Genomic DNA, 16,743 nt, shown 5'->3' with positions numbered 1-16,743 from the left:
ACATCATTTACAGCAACAGGGAATATAGAACTAATGATTTCGAGGTCATAAATTCCGTCGATGTTTTTAAATAAATACTTTTAAGACTTGAGCATCACTCGCCACAACTTTGCTAGGGCACTTTTGACTTCAATAAATAATGCAATACTTAATAATGGTTTAAATGTATACCGTGTTTTTTAACCAATACTACCAAGTTGGCGATTTGTGTTTGTGTGTGTGTGTGTTTTTTAAGTATCATACCAAGCAAATTAGTTTTTTCATTACTTTACTGAACAATCAAATCAAATGTGTTTTATTATGTCATTTTTTATTGAGTTATTATTATTACACTTGCTATAAAACACAGCAAGTGTTTTTTTAACATTCACCTTTTATAAAAATGTTTTAAATGCAATCTTTATACATAAAAATTTTCTTATCATTTTTAAAATTTTATACACATAAAAAATCACTGTTTCTTTAAACTACTCATTGTTTAAAAAATAACACAGAATAAAACTTGTTAATTTAAAAAAGATTTTATTCTTTGTTTTTTGTGAATATTTTACATTGTATTTAAGAGAATTAAAAGCTAGAAACATGTTATATACAAGCTCCAAAGACAAGCTAACTCGAAAATCTACTTTTCGTTGTTCCACGAAAGTAATTTACATAAAAGTAATTTACAACAACTTGAGCGTTTAATTGCTTTTTTAACTTATGTACTTAAGTTAAAAAAGCAACAAAACGCTCATCCCTAGCTATCTAACGTGACATGAAAAAATTTGTTACAGGGGATGTAGCCTACGATTTGTTATAGGGGGTATAGCCTATACGCATCCCTAGGGATGCGCTATCTAACGTTATATAAAAAGGTTTGTTTTTTATTTAAATTGCAAGAAATAAATTCGCATAGGATGGATGGTAGGAAGCAGATTTTGAACTATTTTTTAGGTTATATAAATATTTATTTCTTAAAAACTTTTTCAGTTTCTAAAACCGCCCCCTCACCCACCTCCCACCCTTAATGTTTATTTCACCCTTAATATTTCTTTCTTCTTTCCTCCCCCGTTTCGGGGACAAAATTAAAAAACAAATCCTTTATTTCATTCGTACCAGGATTATTGATTGGATAATATTAAATTTTTAATCTAGATGTTCATAAATCTTCAACCAATATACCGCACAATACTTTCAGCATTTAGTTTTTCAAACAACACCCGATTCAGTTTATCAATGTTTCAGAATTTTTTGAATAATTTCAAATACTTTTTAATCATCTCTAAATCTTTCTGAAAAACGTAATGTAAAAAATTTTTTTGACAATAGTGAAAAAAATTGCTATTTTCTGAATTATATAGGTACGGCCACCTTAATTTTAAGAGAAAAATTTGTTTTTTGCAATTTAAAAAACAAATCTGTTTATATCATGTTAGATAGCGCATCCCTTTATTATTTTAAAAGTTTTAAATTTTACATAGAACTATTTTTATATCTCGTTAAGATCTTCCTTAAATCGTTTAATCTTTAAATAGAAATAAAGAGAGATTTTGTTTGATAGCATTTTTGAATTCAGTAATAAAATTAAAAACTGAAGTAGTATTATAAAGGTTTAAAATTTTTCCAATAAACATATCTTTTATTTATTATGTATTTCTAAAATGTCATTTTTATTTATGAAGTTGTTTAACGGTTTTACAATCCAAAATTTATTACTAAACAAAAATTTAAATTTTTTTGCTTGTAAGTCATTTTGTCGCGTCATGGTTACACCATCGTTATCATTTAAACGCATTGGTTTCGTTCTCTAATCCACTATAATTAATCGTAATTTATTAAATTTTTAAGGACTTAAGTTTTTTTTGAATAAAAGGCAATCTTTAACGAAAGAATTACGGACGCATATACGACTTTTTTTTTTATTTTTACTGAAGCAATTTTTTTTTTTTTAATTAAATTGAATGCGTCGACTTATTGTTTCGTTAATTAATTTTCACAAGTGTTGTAGTATGCAGTACGCCATCTTTGCAGAATAACAATCAAGTACAGCATAGATTTTAGTCATGAATATATTTGCAGGTTGTAAGCTCTTTTTACCAAGCTGGTTAAAGAAAAAACGCCGAAAGTTTGTCACTTCTTTAAAGAAAAATTTACTAGTCGTTTTGATTGTCTTCGGTGCTTTTCTTGGGATCATTATTGGTATCAGCATAAATAAATCGATTCAAAAAATTAAACAACCTAACAGATATATAGCAATAACATGCATTGGGTTTCCTGGAGAACTTTTAATTAGAATGTTAAAAATGTTAATATTACCTCTTATAGTATGCAGTCTTGTTGCTGGACTTTCTAATATCGACACCAAAACTTCCAGAAAAGTTGGTGGAAGAGCGTTAACATATTACCTTAGCACAACTGCTTTAGCAGCAATACTTGGGTTGATTTTAGTTTCTGCAATAAAACCAGGTAAAGGAATAAAGCAGCTTACCACTTTAAACAACCAAGAATTAGTAAACCCCCTGGATTCTTTTCTGGATATTGTCAGGTTAAATTTTACTTTAAGAAAGTTAAGATATTGTTATGGTTATGTTTTTAGAGTGTTCTTGCTGCTCTTTATCCCCATAAGAAGTTTGTTATTCAACATTAATTTTGAGTTATTGAGATTTTTATTCTTGAGGTTATGAATCATTAAACTTGAGCACTTAAAAACTTTTTTTGTTTTGTTTTCTTTGTATAGTATATTTGTGTAGAATTTTTTTTATACACAAATTGTAGTTTAAAGTACTTAAGTTTACAAGTTGTACTTTAACAGTTGATTTTACTTTAACAAAAGTTTGATATTTATAATTTAACACAAGAGTTAAACTATAAATATCAAATTATAAATATTTGTACTTTAATAGTAGTCAGGTGTCTCCTACTTTAAATTTATTTTAACGTTTTTACTTTATTCATAGGGCAAGCGTAACTCTACTATTTAGATCTTAACCCTCTCCCCCCTCCTTTTTTTTTTAATTTTTATTTTCCTCCGCAGAAAAATAAAAATAATAAAAAAAGGGTGTTTTCGTGTTGTATATCGTTTTGCAATTATTTATTAGTAACCATAAAATACTGTTTTTTTATAGTAATAAATTTTTTTATTAAATTGTTTTTCAGAAACATGTTTCCAGCCAATATTATATCAGCTTGCTTTGAACAGGTAAGCTAACTTAGAGTTAACTTGGAGTTTTAGTTTCAATTTTTTTTTTTTATTTATCAGGTTTTAATAATTATTAATTACTTTTAGTATTTGGGTTTTGAATAAATTTTTATTCAACACTTTAATATATATATATATATATATATATATATATATATATATATATATATATATATATATATATATATATATATATATATATATATGTAAATTATGTTAGTGTATTTTACAAATAGAGTGCTCAATGTTCTTAAAGAACAGAGCAATAATTAATTAGTAAAAAACACTTATCTAACTTTTATCTTCGACTTGAAGTTTCACCATTACTGGATCATCAGGAAGAGTTACTAAATCTCAAAAAAAATTCAATTTATAGAAAAAAATAAATGTAGGCACGAAAATAAATACCTCTTAAAAAATTATAAAAACAAATGACCAAATTAAACTATCCCCATTCCAAAGAAAATTATTTCATAATTACTTTCTGTAACTTCCCGTTAACAAAAACATATAGTAAATTTTTTATAATAATTTATAACTTCCTGTAAAATATTTTTTTCTATAAATTGAATTTTTTTTGAGATTTAGTAACTCTTCCTGATGATCCAGCAATGGTGAAACTTCAAGTCGAAGATAAAAGTTAGATAAGTGTTTTTTACTAATTATATATATATATATATATATATATATATATATATATATATATATATATATATATATATATATATAATACATACATATATATATATATATATATATATATATATATATATATATATATATATATATATATATATATATATATTTTTTTTTTTTTTTAAAGCATCTATACTTTAAAAAATGTTACAAACAAAACAAGAGTAACTCTGGTAAACACCGTAAAAAAGAAATGCAATTAAGCAGAAATTTTTTTCCGAAAAACGAGTATGATCCAAAATATTCAAAAATACTAATACGTATTTTTATTTTTTGTTATAAAAAGAAAAAAGAAAATTCAAAAAAATCATCAAGAAGCATAAATTATTTTTATAGTACTGAAACTTTTTAATAGTACTGAAGAAGTAAATGCCGTAAATATTACTAACAATAGGGTAGATACGGGTAATATGAGCATCTAGGTAACCCAGTGGACATACGTTGTTCGGGGGACGGACGTCTGGACGGCCGTGAGACGGCCGACGGAAGTCTCAGGACGACGCGTGCACACGAAATATGAGCATACCATTAGACTTCTAAGATGCACACAGTGAAGTTCAAGTTGCTTTGTATTGTTTGAATTAACTTTATGTGGTGATAACAGAATGCAGTATAGTTAGCGTAAATTTATGAGTATTAATTAGTGGCTCTCATCTAATTAAAACACAATTTTATTTTTTGTGTTGTTAAGATTTTATCATTACACATAAAAGAATCTGTCGCGCTAAACTTTGATGTTGAATAGCTAAATAATGCTGCCTCAACCCTGATTATAGGAAACACTCCACAAAACTTTTTGGTAAAGAACTTATGTTTCATCGTTGAGTTTTTTATTTTCATTGCAAAACATATCCCTTTCACTGAAAAATAAATAAATCATTAGGTAGTGTAAGTTTGATTGTAAATCCTTACGCTTAACAATTAAAAAAATTAGAAAAGCCATATCAAAATATGTATATATAAATCAAAAATCATAAAACGTTTGTAGAGAAGCTCTCTAACCGCCTTCGTAAAAAAAGTCCTGTGACGCTTATGTGTGAAAATATTTCCCATCTACTTATTAATTTAACTTGGTTAAAGAGTTTGTATTTTTTAAATATTTCGCATTGCCCAAAAGTACCCATGTCCTAAACTGCAACCTTCTTCCCTAATGGTATTAAATTTTCCATAAAGAAAATATGTTACCTATATAATTCTCAGTTTTGTAGTTTTTACTTAGTTAATGTTAATTTTTTGAGCTAATTTAATTGGTCATATTATCAAGTGGCCAGACCCCTTATTAATATGAACTTTTTAAAAAACTCTGTGTATTTAAGAAAATCTTTGGGTGCCCAAATATCTAAGTGGATCATGAGTAGTGTTCTTGAAAATTGTTTATTTGCAAAAGTTTTGGATCTAGCATAATCATTTTTGAAAATATTCCAATTTTCGCTGATATGGTTTAGCTTAGTTTATTTCAGAAGTCAATAATTTTTTAAAGAAATTTGTATTAACGTTGTATTAGCGTTACAACATTAATACAACGTTAATGCAATGTTGTGTGCCTGCTGGAATCAGACACCTCTATACTGACAGTCATTGATACTCGTGCACATCTGTCACACAATAGCCATACCTATAGAAAATGTTATATGAGTTTTATTTTGTGTTATTTGTTGTTAATCTCTTTTAACTGAAAAAAACGTTCATCAAACCAATTTTTGAACATGTTAACCAAAGTTGCATCGATTACTGTTTGCGGCAGGGTATTCCACAAGGACACAATATAATTCATAAAAAATATTTCTCCCTGCATGCAATTATGTACTCTTTGCTGCGCTTGTTTATGATTGTGACCTTGCATACTGTAACTTGATGCTGGCTGACGACTTAACTGTTTGTGGAAATTTATTTCGTCAATTTCGTGCATAAACTTTAAGACCTGAATGAAATCACTTCTTCTTCTCTCTTCAACTTTCTTGAGCCTTAAAATGACTCTTCTCTGCTCGGCCGTTCAATGTTTAATTGCAGAAATTGTTTTCGTGTCTCAGTTTTGAATTTTCTCCAGCGTGTCTGTGTCTCTATGTTAGTATGATGACCATGCTTGAATTGCCTACTCGAGGTGAGGCCAAACGTAAGTGGTGTAAAGTTTCCATAGATAAAAATTGCTACAACAAAAAGTCTTTTTCCGCCTCCCTTAAGAATCGGTTATTGTTCGCAAGAATCATTTAACGTTCCACAACTGTCGTAACTTCAGCTTTAAGTTAAAGGTCTTCAGAGATTAAAACTCCTAACTCTCTCTAAATCAGTAGGTTCAAGTGCAAACGGTAGGGCGTCTGGTCTTGGCAGAAAACAATTTTGCGTTGATATTTTTTTCCTCGACTTGAAGCATTATTTCCTTTCTCGATATTGAAACTCATCAGCCAGCAGTGTGACCATTAAAAAGTTTTTTTATCCCTGCTTGAAGGAGGTCCGCGTCTCGGTCTAATTTTATGACGTTAATAATCTTGCTGTCATCAGCGTAGAGCTTGATCTGAAGTACAGACTTTCCTAAAAGATTATTGATGTATAAAACAAACTGTAAAGATCTTAAATCCAAACCTTATGGTATACAAAAATCTGGTTTAATTCTAGGTTTTTTTAGAGTGTTGAGCCTATTTTTTTTTCTTCTGGATTATTTTATTAAATCTGGTTTAATTCTGGTTTATTTATTACTAAATCACTTTAATCAAGCTTTTCTATTTCCTAAAAACGTGAATAGAGCAAAATAAAATAAAAAAATGAATAAGAATATGAATGAAAAAAAAAAGAACGAAAATTAATAAAAAAATTTTTATTTTTTTTTATTTTGTCTTATTTAAAGAAATTTAATGAATGTTATAAAATTTCACGCAAAAGTTTTAACAAGTTTAAACGATTTATTTGGGTATGTTCCACTCCTTTGATATTCGATTTTTTAGAAAAAGGGAAACAATTTGTTGATGACTTTCTTTGTTTCATTCAAGTGATCTCAACAACCGGCAATAATCTGTTTAATGCCTTAAATTATAAACTACAATCTCTTGGATTATCTCAAAGAAATTCAAATGGTGCTTCAAATGTTAGTGGTATACATAACTCAGTCTGGTCTCGTTTGCAAACTAAATAACCAAAATGTATGCATTTTTCATTGTCACTCCCTAAATCTTGTTGTGCAAAATACTTTCAATGCAATTCTATTTCTAGTTGGTTCTATTCTGAGCGATGTTCCTCGGTTTTTTAGCGAGGCACTTTTTGTCAAAACAAGTATGAAAAACTATTTGAACTAATGAATTTAAACAATGAACGCGTGGAAACCCTATCCTCTTTTTAGAAGTTTTCAGCAACTATTTTTTTAGTAGATATTTAAGTGCTTCCAGAAGTTCTTACGGTCTTATCACAGAGCACCGTGGGAGAGCATTTAACTAGTAGTTCATGCCTCCTTCCGTACCAATATTGTTAGTTGTGTTACAGCCGGCGTCAAACCTTGGCTCTCTTGGTTCAAAGCCAGAACTCTAACCACTGCGCCACTCCGCTACAAAATCTTTTCATTGAGCAAGTTGTTCTAAGTCGACACCTTTATCTGGATAGCTTTGAGGGACTATAAGGACATTTTTGGACACAAGGCCAACGACTTCGATAAGGAGGGCCAGGGAAAGGTTTTTTTCCGGAGGACTTTATTATTTTTATTATTAACAGAAATTTCTAGATACCGTAAAATCGCCTAAACTCGGTCACTTAAGCTTTGAACATCTATTTATCACGCATAAGTAAAAAAATTTTAATTTTTTTTCCTAAAACATACAGAAAATTATATTGATAATTTTTATTGTAAAAATAAAAAAATGAAAAATAAAAACTAACAATTAATATTTTGTTTAAAATGAAAACATCTACTTTGACCTTCCTTTCAATACCATTTCATAAGTTTGGCCACTGAATAAATACTAATAACGTATCACAAACTTAACGTCACAAATAATGAAAACTAATTTTTAAATGTTGTTTTATTGTAAAATTATGATATAAATTCAGGTAATACCAGTAAATAAGGAGGGCGTCGCCCTGGGCTCAAAAAAAAAGTTTTTTGGAGTACCAAAGAAAAACAAAAAGGAGCACACAAAAAAAGATCTTTTTAAATATAAGTAGTAGTATTTTTAATCTTTATTGTAGTTAGTCAACTATTTTATTACTTTGGCCATTATCACATTTGCTACTTCACTGGTTATTAAAATTGAAAATATATTTTATAATTAATCTAAAAAGGTTCTTTCAATTAACAAAAAAATACCAAATTGATTTAAATGAGCTTTGTACGTTTATTGGTAATTCTTGCACATATCGTTGACCATCGTAGAACAGCAAGATCCACACAACCAATCGTCAAAGGATTTGCAACGCATCCATAATTGTCGTTGAGCTGTAATTTTATCTCCAAAAAAATGTCACAAGCTTGATATTTGTTAGAACTCAAAGAACTGTTAGTTAATTTTGAAATTATGAACAAACTTTTTATTCAGATAAATTACCGTGGTGTGTATCTATTATAATAATGCCAAAATTGACTGGTAAATTTACAGGTAAAGTTACCGGTAAATTTTACATTCGCAACACTTATTAACATTTCACAATATTACAGCCAATCGTCTCCCTCGTTGTTTATCCGTGAATGACCAAAGTCAGAGCATCGCAAAATTTCACTAATTTTTATAAAAAAGGTAGTTAGTTTTCAAAAATTAATGATTTCTTTTTTTTTGTAAATATAATTAATTTGGTGATTCTTAATTATATACTAAGATTGAATATAATTTTTTTTTTTTTTTAATTTGCTTATTTTAGATTTTAATAGTATGAATTTTTTCATATTTTTGTTTTGCTAAAAAATTATTTCAGCAGGTCGCATATGAACATTATTTTTTTTATAGATTTATATTTACGAACTAATTTCAAATATATTTGAGAAAAAAAAGCATTTCAGTTTAGCATGCTTTTTTTATATTTTTTCTTAATGACCGTAGTTACACGATGATCGAACTTAAGCGATTTTACGGTACAGACCCTTTTTTTAAAAAATTGACGGCTTCTTAAAAAACCGCATCTAGGGACATCCCGATTTCCTTGACATTTCCGACAACTGTCTTGCCTGTCTTTGTGTTTCTGTTTTTAATTGTTTAGTTTAGAGAGTCTTCTTACAGGTCACCTGTGCAAAAAACAAGCATTAAAACAGAATGTCAAACCAGAAGCTGCTTGCAGTCATTCCCATAAAATCCTATTTAATGTGTCGAAAGATTTGTGGCAAAGATTTTTACATCTCTGATTCTATGATCGCAATAGATTGACAATGAAATACGCAACAGGTGCATGCGAGAAATGATGACCTTTGTTAAATGCAGGGATGCGGAGTCCCAAAAAGGACTACGGATTTGAAAGTCACAAACAGATTACTTTACGCTAGGTTTTGGTATCCAGGAGCTCTAAAAATATAAATAAGTTTATGGACTACTAATAGAAAAAAAAATTAAGACTTTTAGGTTAGAGGAACAATCGTTTTTTGAACCCGGAGTCCTTAGGTATAATGGCGGCAAAGACTCCGGGCTTAAAAACAATAAGTTTCAGGTCATTATATCTCATGAACTTTTTTCCTACAGCAGATCATAAATCAACAATCATGTTTAGAGCTTCTGGGCACTACAGACTTGGAAAAAGTAGAGATATAAAGCCGGAGTTCTTTTGGGACTCCGCATCCCTGGTTAAATGTTTCTAAAAAGTACAAATATTGATCCTTTTTCATTGTATTAAAGTTAAGATAAATAATTAAGCAAATAAACTTTTGGATGAAAATGTTCTACTTTATTGTTTGTGTTTTTGTCGTCGTCGTCGTTGTTGTTGTGGTTGTGGTTGTTGTTATTGTGGTTGTTGTTCTGGTTGATTTCTAGTTTATTTTTTATTCAATTTTGGCTTGTTGCCGAATAAAACTAGTAATTAAAAAAAAAAAAATTGTTACAAAATAATTAAAACATAATGATACAAAGTAATTGAAAAATATAAGACTTAAAGCCATTAAATTAAGGCTATACAATATAAAATAAATCAAAAACAACAATCATTACAAAAGGTGAAAATGTTAGATTCATGTTAAATTTGAATTAAATCATTTTACTATTAAGTTATTTAAAATAAGCATTTTTCAAGTTACTTAATGTTCCATTTGCTTAAATTGCAATTAAATCTCAATTGAGCAGAACGTTGTAAAGAGCCTCCTACAACTTTTGTGAGAGCTTGTAAAGAATGACAGCGACTGGGAATGATTTTATACAAAATGATAATGACTTTGTCATTATCATTTTGTATAAAAGTTAGTTTAGCACCTTCAGCATTCATTTATCCAGAAAGTTTCTGAAGAAACAATCCTCCATATTCTCTTTCTCCAACAATCAGTTCATGCAATAAAATGCACTCCCCTTCCTTTCCCTACAACTTTAACGATAATGAAGTCACCCTCAATTATCTCATCAGAAAATATGTCTTCATCAGAGCTGTCATCATTCTCTATGATCGATGTTATCACTCTCAATTATCTTCATCAGAGCTATCATTATTCTCTATGGTACATATATCAACTAACCTAACATGTTTTGTATCAACTAACCTTATTACCACCATTTTGTTTTACTTTTTACTTTTCAGGCACTTCAACTTATTTCGAAAAAAATTAACCTGAAGTGAAATATTTACTCCAACATGGGGGTTGTGATTTACTAAATACTCTAAATATCATTAAAACAAAAGACACCTTACCTGGTTTTGAAGATTTCATTTGTAATAACGCAAAGTATTTTTTTTTAAATATTATAAATACTTTGGCTTTCTACCTCTTGAAGTTAATACTAGTGAGTTCCTGTTACATTAGCAAACAATAGGTGGCAGCACTTCACCTGTAAAAAGATTTAGTTGGCCAGGAAATTGTGTATATCAACTAGCCTTGTGTATCAACTAACCTGCTTTCCCCAACCATAAGATTATTAACAAATAATTTAATTAAAAGCATGATTATTTGTTAAAATTTATTCAAGATTTATCATCGGATCAGCTTAATGGGTACAAAATGGTCTCTGCCATTAGAAGTGGAAATATACTTAGCTTTAATTAAGGTTGGGTCAGATTATTATTTCAGATGGTTAACAACTACCAATGGATTTTGCAGGGCTCTTAAAACAGAATGGGTCTTAAAACATTAGTTGGAAGGCAAGAATTAAAAAAACTCAAGTTAACAATCAAGTGTATTGTAGGAGTTTAAATGCTAATGTAGTTCAGATGTAAAGTTGAACAGGTTTACTGAAGGACTGAGACACATTCTTTACCAGCTCATCTTTTTGAAACAGCAATTAAATGAAGTAATAAAAACTGTTATACCAACAGTTTGACATTCAAAATAGTATGCTCTTTCTGATTCCAGCATACAGACTGCTCTGCTTAGAGTATATATTTAGATTTATCAAAATATATTTTTTGAAAATTAACAATCCTAATGTTCTTGTTAATAATGTTTTGAGTTTTACAGTTTTCAGAGTTACTTTGTTTGGTGGACCAAAATTTCCATTTAAAATGCTTCATATGCATTAATCAGTTCAATTTTTCTTTTTTGAAAGTCTACTTTTTTTGATAGTACTTTTTTATTTGCCATAAAAGCAGCAGTTGGCCATATTGTATGAATAGTTTTTGATGTTGAGTCTTTTTCTAGAAATTTGAGACAGATGTTGTACCTTGATGAACAAAGTATAATATATATCTTTTATATGGTTTAGGTGCATTTTAGTGCATAACTGAAAAGCACGCTAGTGTTTTTGTTAATAAGGAAAACAAGGTTGCTGAAAGGTCACACATACAGCATTGCTTAAATTAGAATAAAAAAATGAATAAAATGTCCAAGACTACAGATGTTATTGTGTTCCCTAAATCAATTTAAAAATAAAAAGTTTCAACTTACCTGGAAGTATTTTGTGATAAAACTGTGTGTGCCTTAAATTATCATTCAGGTCTGAATGACATTTGAATTATTATTGAAAGAAAAGTATCTTTAACTCTAGAGTTAAAGATACTTTTAATAATAATAATAATAATTTACTTTTGGAAAATTGGTTGTGTTCATAGCCCTTATGCAGATGTACACATGCATGGTCTAAATCAAGCTGCTTTTTTTTTTTCTTGGTGATTTTAGTCTTCAAAAGCTGTGATAATTCTGAAACGTGACTAAACCCTTCCTAAAACGTTCACAAAAGATATTCCTAAAAGTCTTTATTATACTTGTAATGGTTTTGTTGGGTTGTCAAAGTTCCTCACATCTACAAGTCATAAGTGTTTTTTAAGTGTATTTTTAAATTATTAATTTGTATTATCAAGACAAAACTACTTTTGTAATTAAACAAATATAATGTTAGTCTTGATTTTACTTCATCAGGAAATTTTTGTGAAAAATGTGGGTTTTTTCTTGAATGAGGAAAGCTGTTTGATATTTGATATTCTACCAGAATTAGAAAGTATATTATTTATAAATGCTAAAATGACTAACTTGCATAGCTGGGTTTATCGTCCAAAATGACAAAGATTCATGTGACTCATATTTTTATTATGAGAAATTTTACTAAGGAAATCAATTGTGGAGGATTAACTGTGTCTGGTGATTTAGTATGTCAATTATGTTTCATGAAGTAGCTGGTAATACATGCATTTTCTTTTTTTGTACAATTTAATGATGCACAAGAATTATATTAAAAGTTATACTTTTTAAGGCCTAACAAAGTACTGAAGCAAAAAAACTTTGTTATTTATTGTTATTTATTAACAACTTATTGTTAAATTAGATAGGTCAACAAAAATTGTTTTCTGTTTAAAAAATTTTAATTCTGGTAATAATAATAATATTAATAATAATACTGCTTATGGGCAATAAAAAAGAAAAAATTTGTGCCATTTATTTAAATTTTTTTTTCAACATTTTATTATTTAGTCTTTTTCTTCCTTGCAAGTTAATTAAGTTTAAAACAATTTTTTAAATATTTTTTCTGTGCTTTGCATTCTGATTTTTTTATACTTTGCAATAAAAATAACAAAAATAATAAAAATAAAATTTACTTAGTTATGTTCCAAAATTTTATATCAAAATCAAGATTTTTTTGTAATAATCTGAAAATATATTTTTATTTAGGATAAAACCATCATTGTTGAGATTAAAGAAGTTGTTGAAACAATGACAATCCTATTATCAAAAGGAAATTTAACAAATGATGAAATTAATGAGCTCATTCAAAGAAAAGAAATATATTTGGTATCTTCAGGAAACAAAAGTGAAACATATATGAAAAATGAAACAGTTTATAGAAATTACAAGATAGGAAAAGGTTTGGTAGCTAAAGGGCCTACAAACTTTTTAGGATTGATTATTTTTTCTATTGCTGTTGGAACAGTTGCTTGTAAACTAGGTGAAAAAGCAAAACCATTTGTTGATATCATTGTTGCTTTTAATGATATAGTTACTGAATTGCTTAAAGTAGTAATGTGGTATGAATATTTAAATTTTCAATACCTATATATATATATATATATATATATATATATATATATATATATATATATATATATATATATATATATATATATATATATATATATATATATATATATATAAATATATATATGTATATATGTATATATATATATATATATATATATATATATATATATATATATATATATATATATATATATATATATATATATATACACACACACACACAGTAGTATGCAAAAGTAACCAGACAAGCGCATAACATATATATATATATATATATATATATATATATATATATATATTATATATATATATATATATATATATATATATATATATATAAATATATACACACAATAGTATGCAAAAGTAACCAAACAAGCGCATAACATATATATATATATATATATATATATATATATATATATATATATATATATATATATATATATTTACACATACACAGTTGCGTGCAAAAGTAACCTGACAACCGCATAACTTGAGATTAAAAAGTCCAATTTCTTTCAAATTTTACTGGAATGTCAAAAAATTGATTGCAAATCTAAAAACAAATGAATTTTTGCAAAAGTGCTGTCTTGTTAAATGCTGAAATGAAAAGATTTTATTATGAAAAATGTAGTGTTTGCACAACCAAGCCTCGTTTGAAGCCTTCTAATCTATCTGGAAGGCGTCCTGCGAACAAACCTTTTATTTCTTTAAAGAATCGAAAAGCAGGCTTAAGGTCTGCTAATGAACATTAGGCAAGAGAACAATAGGTGAAAGTGATGAATATAAGTTTATGTTATTTAGATCTGATGGTATTAGGTATGTCGTAAATACCAGCTACCAACAGTAAAACATGGAGGTGGAAATGTTATGGTCTGGGGTTGCTTTAATAGAGAACATATTGATCATATCCATTTGATTGATGGCATAATGGACAAAAATATGTTCAAAAATATTATTAAGGATGTTATGCTGCCATATGCTTAAGACAAAATGCCTTGAGGATGGAAATTTTAGCAGGACATTGATCCAAAGGACACTTCAACCCTTGTAAAAGACTTTTTCGTGACCAAAAAAATTCAATTATAGGAATGGTCTTCGCCAAGTCCTGACATTAACCCAATTGACCATCTATGGGAACACTTTGATCGACAAATTTCAGCTCAAAAACGAACAAGAAAATGTGTTTTATTTAAAATTCTGACAAAAGAATGGGAAAAAATTGGTATTAATTTTGGTTATGAAGCTGGTGCTCTCAATGCCTTGTTGCAAGTAATACTTTCTGCTCGGATACTTTTGCACACACATATTTCAATAAAATGAACTTTTAAAATTAGATTGCTTAGGTTTAGTAAAAATTCATTTGTTTTTAGATTTGCAATCAATTTTTTGACATTACAGTAAAAATTTAAAAGAAACTGGACTTTTTATTCAAAAATTATCTCAAGTTATGCGGTTTTCAGGTTACTTTTGCACGCTACTGTGTATGTGTAAATATATATATATATATATATATATATATATATATATATATATATATATATATATATATATATATACAGGGCCTATTCTAGGAAAAAAATTTTGGCAGCGGTACCCATCCCTCCCGGCAATATTTAGCTGAAAATCTATTGTTGTTTTTGCGAAAAAACAATTTTTACCATAAAAAAAAGCGCCCAAATATAGTCGACGATGTCAAAAATGGTCTAGAATAGACTCTGATATATTGTGTGTGTGTGTGTGTGTGTGTGTGTGTGTGTGTGTGTGTGTGTGTGTGTGTGTGTGTGTGTGTGTGTGTGTGTGTGTACGTACATATATATATATATATATACATATATATATATATATATATATATATATATATATATATATATATATATATATATATATATATATATATATATATATATATATATATATATATTAGTAGAAAATCACTTAACAAAATGTTTTTTTTTTTTTTTGTTTTTTTTTGGAAAATGGAAAAAATTTTTGTTAAGTGATTTTCTACTAATATATAATTGCTCTGTTCTGTTTTAAAAACATCGAGCACTCTATTGTATAGAATACTTTTTAAAGTTGTTTAAATATATATATATATATATATATATATATATATATATATATATATATATATATATATATATATATATATTAGTAGAAAATCACTTAACAAAATGTTTTTTTTTTTTTTGTTTTTTTTTGGAAAATGGAAAAAATTTTTGTTAAGTGATTTTCTACTAATATATAATTGCTCTGTTCTTTTAAGAACATCGAGCACTCTATTGTGTAGAATACTTTTTAAAGTTGTTTAAATATATATATATATATATATATATATATATATATATATATATATATATATATATATATATATATATATAATATAACAAGAAAATGACTTTTAAAGATTATATATGTGTATATATATATATATATATATATATATATATATATATATATATATATATATATATATATATATATATATATATATATATATATCAGGCTTGGACAGGAATGGCATGCGATCGAGCACTATTGCTGACAACGCAAATTATTTTATTTTTTGACATTTCAACCATAACTGTTTAGATGATTTTTAAACATTTTAGAAATGCGCTGAAAAAAGAAATGAAATGTTAGCTAGAAAGAAAAATAGCTAGAAGAAAAATAAAAAAATAAAAAAAATGAAAGCAGAACACAGTGGGACAAAATCGAGTTTTTTGTACCAAAATTATTTTCGTAGTTTTTTTTATTAGAATAGCTATATTTACATATAAAATGCCTAAATAAAGTAATAAACATGTAATTATATAATATTTAATAAAATATATAAAAAATTAATTATTTTGGTGAAGTATACGAAATATTTTTAATGGACAAGAGGACTTTTTTTAGTGTAAACATTAAAAATATTGCTTTTCGATGCATGTATTGGTCATAAAATAACTTTTTTTAGATTTATATTTACAAAACTTATTTATTATAACAGTAATTAAAGATTTTGTAGGTATTCTTTGTGTACAAAACATCTTTTTTACATATTCTGTATTTCTCATCAACTGACCATTAACCGAAGACCAATCTTTTGTTATAACTTTTTTTATTGCAAAAAGTTGCAAAATATTTATGATGCATGGCTATTTACATACATTTAGCATGAGATTTACATAGTCAAATGTTTGGAGGATATTGAAGGATAGTTCATCTGATACCTAATAGTAAAAGTTAGTAGCAAAAAAATTTCAAAAACTGTCTGTTTTCGATGCATAAAAACTAAAGATTACATTTA

General features: G+C 27.3%; 1 protein-coding gene across 1 annotated transcript in view; it reads left to right on the top strand.

Annotated features, from left to right (window-relative positions):
- Positions 1-1,846: 1,846 nt before the first annotated feature.
- LOC100208518 (excitatory amino acid transporter) overlaps positions 1,847-16,743 on the top strand; it is a 45,502-nt gene continuing 30,605 nt past the window's right edge. Inside the window, exons 1-3 of the mRNA XM_065814303.1 lie at positions 1,847-2,527; positions 3,139-3,181; positions 13,080-13,432. Of these exons, the coding sequence (XP_065670375.1) occupies positions 2,046-2,527; positions 3,139-3,181; positions 13,080-13,432 (878 nt within the window). The 5' untranslated portion in view covers positions 1,847-2,045. The remainder of the gene's footprint in view (positions 2,528-3,138; positions 3,182-13,079; positions 13,433-16,743) is intronic.

The sequence above is a fragment of the Hydra vulgaris genome, chromosome 12 (assembly GCF_038396675.1).
Source record: "Hydra vulgaris chromosome 12, alternate assembly HydraT2T_AEP".
NCBI lineage: Eukaryota > Metazoa > Cnidaria > Hydrozoa > Anthoathecata > Hydridae > Hydra > Hydra vulgaris.
The sequence above is the reverse complement of the archived record's forward strand: the minus strand, read 5'-3'. Positions and strand labels throughout refer to the sequence as shown.